This window comes from Metopolophium dirhodum, chromosome 6 (genome assembly GCF_019925205.1).
Source record: "Metopolophium dirhodum isolate CAU chromosome 6, ASM1992520v1, whole genome shotgun sequence".
Taxonomy (NCBI): Eukaryota; Metazoa; Arthropoda; class Insecta; order Hemiptera; family Aphididae; genus Metopolophium; species Metopolophium dirhodum.
This window is the reverse complement of record NC_083565.1, coordinates 8524596-8538087: the sequence shown is the minus strand read 5'-3', so window position 1 is coordinate 8538087 and position 13492 is coordinate 8524596. Positions and strand designations below refer to the sequence as shown.

The 13492-nt window shown below is 31.5% G+C and overlaps 1 protein-coding gene across 1 annotated transcript in view; it reads left to right on the top strand.

Moving 5' to 3' along the window:
* LOC132947143 (uncharacterized) overlaps window positions 1–11468 on the top strand; it is a 34590-nt gene extending 23122 nt beyond the window's left edge. Inside the window, exons 5-6 of the mRNA XM_061017350.1 lie at window positions 5380–5634; window positions 10837–11468. Coding sequence (XP_060873333.1) covers window positions 5380–5634; window positions 10837–10944 — 363 coding nt within the window. The 3' untranslated portion in view covers window positions 10945–11468. The remainder of the gene's footprint in view (window positions 1–5379; window positions 5635–10836) is intronic.
* Window positions 11469–13492: the final 2024 nt, after the last annotated feature.

Here is a 13492-nt window from a genome sequence, read left to right as displayed (position 1 = left end):
AACTATTACGTGTACCACACATGAACATTTTGGTTAAATGATTGTAGTTGCAGTTTTACTTTTTTATATTTACTAGCACAGTGGTTAAAAAAGAACACAATTTTAAATTATAGGTCAAGCAAAGAATATCGCGATTTAAAATAAGCTGATATATAAATGAAACTATTAAGTGTTTATATTGAATACATCACAACAGAAGTTAAAAAAACAAATATCTAATCGAAATAGCCAATAGGCTATTGAAGTTACTAATTAAAATTCATTAAAAATATAAACGAAGTTTATAATAAATTGATAGAATACAAAAATAAATCAATTTATTTTTATTCTAAACATTTTTAACTTATTCATTCCAAGGTCTGAAAAGAGCGATCGCCTGTATATTATTATGGATATTATTTTCGGGAATAAATTATAAAATTATTATTAAAGACATAAAACGTGGAACATTAACAGAATTTTATGTTAATTTTGACATAAAATGTACCTAGCTTTAAATGATAAAGTTATATGTTGTATATGGATAGTAAAACTAATTTATGATCTCATAGAAATTGTATAATAAATATAAATACAATTCTCAGAGTAATATTGGATTTATTATGATCTCAACTAAATGTATTAAAAATTAAAATTGATTTTAAATTAAAAATAAAATATAATACATTTGATTCTATGTATCTATAAAAACGATGTCGTGTGGATATATAGAACACATTACATTCACTATATACATACATACATACTGTGTATACATATAAATATTAAATATATAATACTATATCGATATCAACTAACAATTATTATTTATTTTATTATTTTTTTAACTACCATCTCCAAAAATATTATTTAAAAATATAATATAGATAAAGATCTGTATCCTATATAACGAGTAGATTAAAATATTTTCATTGAAGCCAGCTTGTTAAAATAATATATATATGTGTTTCGAGTATGTGGAATCTTCGTTCCCACTGTTCCCAGCACATTCCGTTTTGTTTCCACAAAAACCCGGTTTTAAACGGAAAAATAAGATACTCGATCATTCACGTGGTTATGCATAAATACCTATTTCATTGTAAGTGTGTCCTTTTAAAGCGCCACCTGCACATTTACAACATAAATGCTCAATAATTTATCATTTAAAACGTATATTTATACTTTTATTCGATTTATGTATCTTGTTCGATGGGAAAGTGAATCTAGATGGTGCATTGAGAAGGTTTAAATTTTAAATTCCCAGTAATTTTCAAAAGCGCCTGAAAAACCAAAAAAAAAATTAAGGAAAACAGGAATTTTTACGCAAAAACGGTTTTCGTCAAATCGATTTTGGTTTTTGGTGTAATTCTAAAACAAATTACCGTAGACCGTATGACAATAACATTTTCAAAATGTTTAGCTGTTTACGGACATTTTCAGTTTCCAATTTTTTAGGTTTTTTTTTCTATAAATGTCAATAAAATGTTATTCGTTGGGTAAAAAAGCTTAACACTTTAATATAAGGCTCCTAATATATTGAGACAATGACAGTTGTAAAATATTAAAAATACATAGGCACACTTTATATATTTATACAATGTTCAACTTTTATGGCTAAGAATTGAAAATTTAAAACAAGGTTCCACATAAGCATGTTATTATGTAACCCAAAAATATAGAAACCATAGTTTTTTCATAGTTTTTAATGTTCAAATTTGGACGAAATTAGATATTTAATCGAAGAAGTTCGATTTTAGTTTTGTGTTATATTTTAAAAATATTATTCGTGGGTACTTGAAACTTCCAAAGTATATTATTATATACAATTAATATGACAATAAACGAATAATAATAATTTAATTTAACCGCCTACCGTATTAATAAAATCAATATAATTAATATAATATTAAATATCCTAAGCTGGCAAACCGTCTCCGCTCAGAATCGTTTTTCGTATATAATGATATTATATCATTTAATTAAAATCTAACACCATCCATTATATACTATAATACTATATTATACTATATAGTCACTCACTTGTAACCTAGTACCTACTGTACAGCAGAGCAACACCCACTTTCTTTTAATTTGAATTTAACATTGAATTCAATAATAATAAGTGAATATATTAAATTTATTCCCGAGAAAAAAGTTTTAAAAATGTTGTTGTTATGGACATTGGACAGCATATAGTGTTAGGTATAAATAGTGTTTGAAACATATAATTTATATCATTTTAGTTTCTGTCACAGTTTAACAATTTCTGTATTACTGTTACGTAACGAAGAATATATTCTGATAAAGAACTAATTATATTCTATTGCTGGGTTGTATAAACGATTTATTAAATTTAATAGTTCACAAAAAATTGAACGAACCAATCGCGGGCCGCTAAATTTTGTTTAAGGGACCATTAGCTCACACTATTGATGCATTAAATGTTTTGTGCAACCCGGCCTAAAAGTTATAGCTCGCTTTTCTTAAAAGTCATGTCGAATATCGCTGCTGTACCGAGCATATTATCATGTCGTCCGAATCCGACATTCGCTCGCCGTCCGCCGAATTGATACACCGAGTATTCGCCGACCTAAGAAACGGCCCGGATGCGAAATCGCGCTGTCGTGTCGCGGCGGTTTCGTCGGTCCGGAGTCCAGGCGCTGGAGCTCAATGCCAAAGGTCGTGGCGCAGACGGCTTCTGCGGGTGATGCATCCGATGTCGACGGCGCGGGTATCGATCGGTTCGCCGTCTGCCGACGACTCGACGCAAACGGATTTCGGCGGAGCCGTCCAGTGGCCCGTCCGCCGCAACGGTCGTGGCAAATTACGCAAGTCCGAAGTTCCGTTGTTATATTTTGAAGTTTTGTTACAATAGTGACGACCGACGCCGAACGTCGCATTGCGGTTTTCTTCGGCCGACGACGAGCACGACCCGGCGCGAGTTCCGATCGAGGAGACGTCCGATTTTGGAAACGGAGTGTATAAAATGTTCGAACGCTCCTATAGTTGACGAAAAGTTACACCTAGAATATATAAGATTGTTATACCTGTACTGAAAATCCGTTTATGATTTACACAAATAACACGTTTTTGTTATGTTACCTATTTTTCATATATGAGCATTTTCTGAAACCAACAGGTTCCAGGTTGAAATAACTTTTGTCAAAAATATCACATACAACTTATAGAAGTTAATGGCGTTTTGCTTTTGAAGTTTTGCAATTCAATATTTGAGACATTAAGCGTCTCTATTTGGTTCTAAATTTATAATTCCTCTTTGAACCATAACAAAACGAAAAAATCGATTTTATAAAAACTGGTGTTCCGCAAATATTCCGGTTGTCTTTTGTTCATTTTTTAAGGAAGTTATCTGCTCTAAAACGTGATGATACAAAAAAAAAACACTCATATCGACGTCGCATTGTAAACCCAATACGTACCTCGCGTCACGTCGCTCAGTATCTAAAATTCAATTGAAACCAATCAAACATATTTTTTACACTTAAGCAAACAACACTGATAATATTATACGTTTGCTTTTAATGCGTTTTTTTCTCCATAAACCGTTCAAATCAACAATGTTCATAATAATTATGCGTACCTGTATTAATTAGCATATTATTATTATCTAATTAGAAATATTCAATTAAATTACCATAGAAAAAATGTTAATTTTATTAAAAACTGTTTTAATTAACTAAAAATAACTAGATATATAAGTCAAGTATTCAGATTTAAATCTTAACGTATCTATACTTATGATGTAACTATGTAAGTAAAAGTAGTTAATACACTTTTTTTTACTACTTATGTTACTATATATACTTAAAAATAAAATTTTAATTATTGCAATTTATTAACCTGTTAACTTACAGTAAAATGTAATTTTGTTTATATAGTTGCGCTCATAGCATTCAGAGTGTAGATCAAAGATATGCCTTAATGTACTAGCTCTCAGACAGCACTCTGTATTGATAATATTATAATATTATTAAAATAACTTTATACTAATATTATTTGTGATTATAATGTTATAATAATATTTTTAAACAAAAAATTGCTGTCTGGGAGTTATAAATTATAATAACATATTCCACTGATCCGAAAAATAAAGGTTTAATTAAATCAGAAGCTATATTATGAATTTATATAAATTTATCTGTAATGAAATTCCCTAATGTCAAAAATTAATATTTACCGGATAATGTTTTTGCTCAAAATATGATATTATTTAAAACATATTTTGTAGATATTTTATATTTAATAATAAATGCATTTGTTCAAATTATGACTTTTGGAAATATACCATTTTAGGTGTTTAATTCCTGCATGTAACGATACTATATCTACTACTTTCTATCAAACTATAGAACTGCCTTTTTAGCAGTACATTTTTATTTTTTATGCATAACAATTTTAACGACTAATTTCCAAGTTATTAAAAATTACATACTAAGCAGGATATATGGATATAATATGTAAAATATTAAGTACCTAATCTATTGATTTGTATAAGTGAAGGGCTTTGCACCCGAACGTTTTATTTGGGTTTCTGGTGCTGGATGTATTCAATATTTCAATGTTAAATTTCAATGAGGAAGAGTCAATTACTGTGTCCAAACACTGTTATAAGTGTATAACAGACATTTGTGTCCTCATAACTGTTATTATTCGGGTTGATTTTATGGGACATGGGTTAATTCAGGTGTTATTTATACCCTGTTCCAAAAAAGAAGACACTTGGCTGCCACGGGCAAAATCTATTTTGCTAGGTAAATCTGGTGTCTTCTATTTTGGAGCAAGGTGTCAGGGTATTGTTTAGAAAAAACTATATTTGAATACTATATGTATCTATAATATAATTTTTTTAAATTATAGAATATCCAACTAACCACATTTGTTTTCGAATTATGATGGCCTTGATGTAATTATTAAATCTCCTTAATTAATTATATAATTATTAAATATTTTATCATGGACCTATCGTGTATCTAATAACCTTAGTTCAATCAAGTGCATAACCATTATTTACAGTAAAAATGAATGGTTCTCATTTAAAAAAAGAAGATTCTTTCAACAATGGGTCTTTAAGAATATTTAAAAATTCTGAACTTAAATAAAATCATAATTAACGGGGAAAACGGGGACAAGCATGCTCATTGTTGATCAATAAAATCCAATCAATCGAAATAGTTATATGTACCTATATAGGTGGCAAAACCACCGTGACAATTGATATAATATATTATGCGCCTTATTTATATAAGCCTTGTTTAATATTATAGTATTTACGTGTTTAATATTTGCGACCTTCATATTGTTATATTGTGCGTGTAATATTATGCACAGGTACTTTTCGCCTGTTATAATGATTTAATCATAATATTCCCGATTCCACAGGTGGAAAGCGACGAGATATACACGTCCAAGGAGTTCTTGCACGACATATCGCATTGTTCCGCTCGCCGGGTGGTCGTGTTCGTCGACCAGAGTTACAGCGGCATGCTGGCGCTGCACGCCCAGTTCCAGCGTCGTCGCGTCGAAAACGTCATGATCATACCCACCACCAGCATGGACGACTGGACGCCCAGGCACACTTTTAACGCGTACATGAGGGAGTCCAGCAGGACCGCCTGTCTGTCCGAGTACATCAAGGTGAGCCGATAGCGCATTGCACCCATATTAAAATATCGTTGCGATATATTATACCACTTACTCGGGATACTATTACTTGTACCTAGGTATACACTGGTTAGAAAACCACAATCTGTCCAATATTTATTATTATAATAATATTTGCTCCGCAGCTGACGAATAAGAACGCATACGATCGCGTGTAACTTGTATACGGGGATTGAACTTTTTCAGTTGTATTTATAGGTAATTTCTTTCTTCTTTTTTTATTCGTATTGATTATAACAATATCGTTAAATGTGTTTTACGAATAAATATTCCTGTTATCGCGTGTTAACGTATGAGACTTAGGGCCGTTTTTACAACGTCCAGTTAAATGGCCGATAAGGCTAACCGGCAGAATTTATTTTGTGTTACCGATATTATTCTGCCGGTTGGCCTTAACCGACACTTAACCGGACATTATAAATTTGTGATTAGGTACATATTATTAAAATGTACGAGATGTCGGTCAAATATCACAAGAAAAGCTTTTAAACTATTGATTTTGTATACAATAGACACCTGTTACTTCTTATTGATATTTTTATGTTGAAATTAAAATACGTTGAGGATATTATCATAGGTATAATATAATATTATATTACTACATAGATATACACAGACAAAACGAAATTCGATATAGCGCTTTATGGTCGACTGCTGTCGCGATGGAAGGTTATATTATTCTACACACATAATACTATCGGTATAAAAGGAACATGGGAAAAAAAAATTAATTAAATATTAAACCAAAGACCTAAACAGTGGATCCAAATCACGTTAATAACACTGCACGTACCGCGTTTTCTGTTCTGCAGCACATGCGTGCAGGCACATCCAGATAGGAAGTCGTCCGTGTCAATACCTATCTAACGGGTGACTTTTTTTAATGGCGAACGGCCCGAACGTAAACTTTTAAAACATATTAGGTACATATTGTTCGTGTACAACTTTAATTAACTACTCTTTCGAAAATCAATTTGTATGCATCGAAATACTCGGATAAAATATTCTGCTTAGGAATAAGAAATTAACATTGTAATAGGTTGTAATTCAAAAAACGTAAGAACTTGAAAAATATACCGATCAGAGAAATTGGTAAAGAATAAGTATTTTTTGAAAAACGTTGGTTTTTAATAATTTAAATTATACAAAAAAAAAAATCAAGAGCGTTAATAGTTTTCGAAATAATTATTAGTGTCTTTTGTTAAAAAACCACCCGATGAACATATATATTATATTATTTATGTATATATAATATATTAAATTTTATATTTATAGAAAATACATAATATAGTAGTTAAGTGGATACTCTCACGACAACATTTTTCGCATCGCCGCGTACAATGGACGTATATATTTTAATCGCACACGCAACCACATAATTGCAGGACGTCGGTGGCACAAATTCGCATTTGTCGGCACGCACTGTCGCCGCCTAGTTGATGGGATAGTGAGATCAGATTATAGATCCCGATCATACAGGTGTACGTGCCTAAAAACAGAATCATATTTTTTATTCATCGTCGTCGCGTAACCCTCTACATAATATTATGTACTTTCAATAATTAAACAGAGAAACAAAACATAGTATAATATTATAATATTATTTTTGTATTGGCACACCGAAAACGTGTTTTCTGCAGCAATGTTTCGCGATGGATAAATTATTGTATTTCACGTTATTGCGCGCTATTCTCGTTGACGTTTTTATCGTTTTATATTTGGGGCTATTTTTTGCGCCGTTATATAACTCAATGCTAATCGAGTTTCTTTTTCTCCGGTTATATTTCTAATTATATTATTGCTTTGTCCTTTATTCCTTTACACAATGCGTATAATATGTTTCGACCATATGTCGCGCCTACACGGGGATCGAATTCGTATATTTAGAAGGCATATAATATACATCTCGCGGTGCACGTGATGTACACGCTCTGATACAGACCGATCGACTCGGCGTGCAACCGTGGGGCGTATGTCAAACCACTGCGATCGGTTATAGGATTTTCGTCTTGTTTTTTTAATTCGGATACGTCACCATCGCTGCCTGCTCGCTATATAAGAGAGGATTTCGATAAACTACATATTTTTGTTTCTCTCTCTCTCTCTCCGCCCCGCGCACAACATGGCATTTTAGCGTTCAGCAGGACCAACCTGGTGCATATATAGTGTTGTGTCATTAGCTTTAGTATTACGGTGAATTGACCTATTATCAAAACTTAAAGTTAAGAACATTATCTGTGGACCGTGGTGTCCTTTATCTACTTTGGCTTTTTTACGATATTTAAATTCTCCATGCGAGTTACGAGTGTATAAAATGTTACCGTTTAAATACTCATTATAATATCTTTGTTTAAAATATAAATATCGTAGAAAATCCAACGTAAGAGATAACGATCTAAACTTCAACTTTGATAATAGCCAATAGGTCAATGCACTCTGCAATACTAGAGCTATAACATCACTTAAGCTATAACAACACTAATTTGATTCTGCTGAAGGCAAATTCGCTGTGTGTGTGTGGGTCGGAGAGTAAAATCAAATAGTGCGTTGATATCATTTTCAACAGTATAATGTTATTGTTATTTGTTACCCCTCGTGACCTTAATGTTTGCATTCCATTATAGGTTTGTATATGCCATCCCTTTTTACCATTGGACTTACATAATATAACATCATATCTTGTAATTTGAATTGCGTGACTGCGTGGCAAATATAAAATATATGAATCGAAAATACTTGTGAGATTATACATTGTAAATAGTTAAAAGGATATAATATTATCATAAAAATATTAAATACGTATAGGTAAACTACGTCTTGTAAATTACAAACGAGTTTATTTTCATTAGCCTATATCATTGTATTATAGCTATGGCATTTGTATAACAGTTGTCGTTGGACATTTTAGGATATCAAATATCTATAGAGATTATTGTGAAAGCCGAATGCCAGATATAAAATTATTGTACACATCTTTTATTGCTAAAAAAAATAATGTAATATATAGTGTTACAATGTTGCGAAACGTTTATAAAACATAATGTGCGTTTATGTACGTCGTTGTTAATATTCTAAAAAGACGCCATCGAAAAAATCCCTGCAGAATGTATAGATGAATCGACTTATTATCGTTAATTTTTTTTTTTTTAAATAGGCGGCGCGGTTCTTATACGTTTTACAGATTTACTATACTTACTGCATTATAATGTGTTGGTATTAAATGGTGACAAACTCATCACCCTGTACGGATTGTAGTATTGTAGTGCAATGTTTTCTATTATAATATATGCGAACGCGAAGTGGATTTCTAGAGAGAAATTTCATCTGGTATCCATACGTCTCTATATTGGTCGCGGATTGACTGAAAAAGTTCCGGAATTTCACGTTTTCAATGACAAACGACTCCGACCTTAGATAAACGAAAAAAACATATTAAACTATATACACACACGCTATATTGCAGAAGTAGTATATTTTTATTATAATTTATTATACATATATACTACAGTACATACGTCATACGGTATTTCTAGTCTTCTCTTCGCTGTTTATACACAATTTGATTTACGCGCGATGCGTTTTGTATTTTGTGCGTTATAGAAACATTTGAGGCGGTGATGAAACAATTTTATTTTTCGATACACCCAAACATAATTAAGTTATTTGCATATTGTATTTTAATCAATTCGCAATCTGAGAGAATTTTTTTATGGAATCGCGCGATTAAAAAAAAACCATTTTAATGCTGCGGATTCAATGTAAATTCGCGTTCGTCATTATTATACGAAGACGCCGATTACACATTATAATATGAACAATTTTATCCTATATATAATATTATAATAGTCGTCTTTGTGATGTTTGTAATCGGTTATTTTCTTACGCGTATAATATGTCAATATTATATTGTGCACACGCGAACACAATATTATAACGTTATAGGTACTTGCTAGGTAAGAAACGGGTATAATTTAATTTTACTATCGGGGTTTAAAATTTTTGGCGAGATCTGGTGTTGTTTTATTCATGGAGTGTATATTTTTTCGTGTGGGTTAAAAAAAATTCGTCTTTATAACAAGGACAATAAAAGAAATATTTGGTTCGATATTTTCTTTGTGTGCGTGTACGTATACATATACACCGGTTTCCACTATACATATATCAGTATATAATATGCAGTATGTACGAGTTACCAACGTTTAAGGAATAATACGTTCTTTCCTTGTAATATAATATAGATGAACCGCGCGCCGGACCGACTCCCGGACGCTGACCACTGTGCAGTGATGTTTAGTCGATGCCCCGGGATTATTTATTAAAAAAAAATTGCAAAATGAAAAAAAAAAAAATAATGCGTATAACAACAACAAAAAAATACCCGTTTAACCGAAATTTTTACCGACCCGTAATGCGGTGGCCTTGAACACGGTATACGCGTACATATAAATATATAATATAAATTATGATAATTATTGTTTGTATGTAATTTTTATCTCTTGTTATATATATATATATACGTGTTTATACAGCCACTCTCTGGCGTAACTATGTCCGGACAATAGTGAAGAAGTTAGTAAGCAGCTATTGGGTCTGAATTCAGGATATAGTTCGATAATATGAGCATGGGGCTTTATATTTTTTGAGCCTTTATAGCACCCCCCCCCCCCCCCCACCACCCACCAACGAACTGGCTTGAAATTCCTAGGCTCTTATATGGCATTGCGCCAAGCCAGTATACAGTAAACGGAAACACACTATCTTTCAATGCTATATAGTCTCGTGCCCTCGTGCGGACCTCGGGAACAATGCGCAATATTCAACTCTAGATTATTCTCCAAAAGAATCTCAGAATCCTACGATGCTTGTGCCGGGTATTCGTAAACGCGACAATCATAAGTATATACCTATGCTCACGGGAGAGATTTTTTTCATACAACACCTATAAATCTTCGGTTAGGTTAAAAAAAAATCGGGTGGGGGGATTGGACTCTTGGAGCCCCAGCCTGACTCCACTGCCGACAGAGAAACTGTGCGCACGCTTATGGTGACAATATGATATATTATTGAGTTGTAGAAACTACATACTGTCATATTACGATAATAACTGTATAATAATTAATAATTATACTATAATCTATGATACTATATACTCACGACCTTTTACACTTGTTTCAGCCTTTCCAAGAATCCCAAATGATGCCACCGGTGTACACGGGCGTTTTTATGGAGCAAGAAATGAGGAACATCTCCATATCGGGCATTAGGCCATGCGTAACACGATAATAATATAATAACAAATAACATGGCGGATATAGGTAATATCCAAGACCGCGCTGACAGCCATTTTCTATCCAACAATCGTCGAGTCAGCGGCAACATAATATTAATACTAATATCATTCCTCTCATTAACTTTATATAACATTAATTTTTTTTTTTTGCTTTTATCGTAAGTATACGATTATTTGGTAGATACGCACGAAGTATATTCACTTCAAAGATGTTGTTTATTTTTATTTTTTTTTTTTTGATTATTATTACCTATTATTTTTTTTTTTTATTAATATTATTGTTTTGTTTATGCTTTTAAACAAAAAGTATTAATATAACTACTTAGCTGCAGTATGCTCACACCACTATGATGTATAATAAATTGATATTATATAAAATATAAACTTATTTCGTACTAACTACATCGCGAATATAGACGGAGAAAAACATGTCACGACTTTTTATCTATCCTAGTTGTACAAAATCAAATTTTATGTTATTAATTTAATTATACATCTCAAGCTCTTCATTTTTTAATCAGTGTGTTTTTTTTTTCACCCATATTAAAAATCATCGTTATTATTAGGTAATTTAAATAAAATGGTGTCGTCGACGGTCTAGGTAGGCGCGTAGGTTTATAACGATGAATTATTAACAAAAATTAAAATCACTCGTGGCCGTTGCGTACCTAAATACCTAATAATATTATTTGTAGAACAATATTTATGGAAAATATAAAAACCCATATTTATGGAAAATATAAAAAGAATCCGATGGTATCACAAATCAAACGCGTGTAAGTATTGAGCTGCGTCGCGATTTCCATATTATGGTAAAACATATTGTTGTACTAATGTAGTCATGTTTTATAACCGGTACACCATATTATACCATGTACTATTATTATTATTATTGTTATTACACACAGCAGCAGTACACTAGGTAAGTGTCTCACATATTATTATGAATTATGATTAAATTTTAACAAATACGCGCGTCCGTCCGTCTCCACGGCACGTCTCTCTCGGGTACCGGTTCGTCGTCTTATTATTACTGTCTACTGAAATAATAATATTATATAATATCATCGTTATTATTAATATTTATTGACGGCGGATCCGTTCCTTGACCACCGCATATTTCTAACACACGACTTGGCCACGATATAATATTGTATTGTTGTTTTTACTCAACGTGTGTCCTTCGCCTTAATGTAATAATTATATACCTGCACGGTTTGCTATCAAAACTCTCGCACCCTTAATATAAAATTATAAAAATACCTATTACTTATGTTGATAGAATTAATAATATTATAATAATATTTTTATGCAACACGTCATCATGCTCATCTTCGTTTAAGAGTTAATTTATTTTTAATTTATTAATTCTTTGATAGTTAATTTATTCACATTCTTATTTTTATAATTTTGAAGTAAGTATATCAATAAGTACTTATAAGGACCATATTTTAAATTATTTAACTTTTTAGGTTTTTCATACCATTTAAGGAGTGTTCTGTGGCTATACAAACTTCTTTATTTCGAATAGGAATCAAACTTTTTACTCTAAATTGTTGATGATTTTTTTGAAAATATTTGTTTCAAAATCAAAATTTGAACTACTTTCCTAGTAGTATTTCACTGTTTCAGAGTTATTAAAATGTATATACTAAGGATAATAACTAATAACTAAAAAGATACCTATATAGACTTAATACTGAATCTAGTATATTTATTATTCTCGTACAATTTTTACATATTATAAAATATTGATGGATTAATGTTAATAAAATTACTATTATTTTCGAATCATGTAAACCCCCACATCTTCCAAACCTATTATCGTGGACCTGGATAATATTATCTTGAATACACAAAGTTCATCTGGTTAATAATTTAGAGAAAAAAAGGGTGATTCTTTATTGAAAAAAATAATAAGTTAGTATCACCACAGGTGACTCCTAAAATGGTATAAAAATTTAAATAATTTAAAACATGGTCATTAAAATATAAGTATGTCTTAAAAATGACAAAAAACAGAATTTAATTAGGCAAAAATGTTTATGAGCATGCTTGGTAAATCACCTTGTATATTACTTTTGATATAGGTGTCGTATGTAAATATTTTTGTCGTATGTATGTATGTATGTATGTATATATATATGTATGTGTGTGTGTGTGTGTGTTTATAATATGATACCACAGTATTGTAGTATGTTTGTTCAGTGATAGGTAATAGTTGTATTGATTAATGAATGTTGTACAGTGTACACTCGTCGCGTATATTTATTTACTGCTCTGCCAACGTATAGTGACGCGTCCGTCTTAAGCGTGACGAAACCACAATAATAATTATTGGTAAATATTTTATTATTGACCGCTGCAGCAGTCGTAATACGTTGTACTTGCAAACGGCCTTTTCGCGACAAACATCATGTCGTTTTATTGTTATTATTCTATCGTCCTTACATTATTTTTTAGCCTGGTAACTGATGTGCGACCACATAGCGTTGATGTCGCTTTTTGATTCAATAGGTATATGTCGTGTCCGCATGTGTC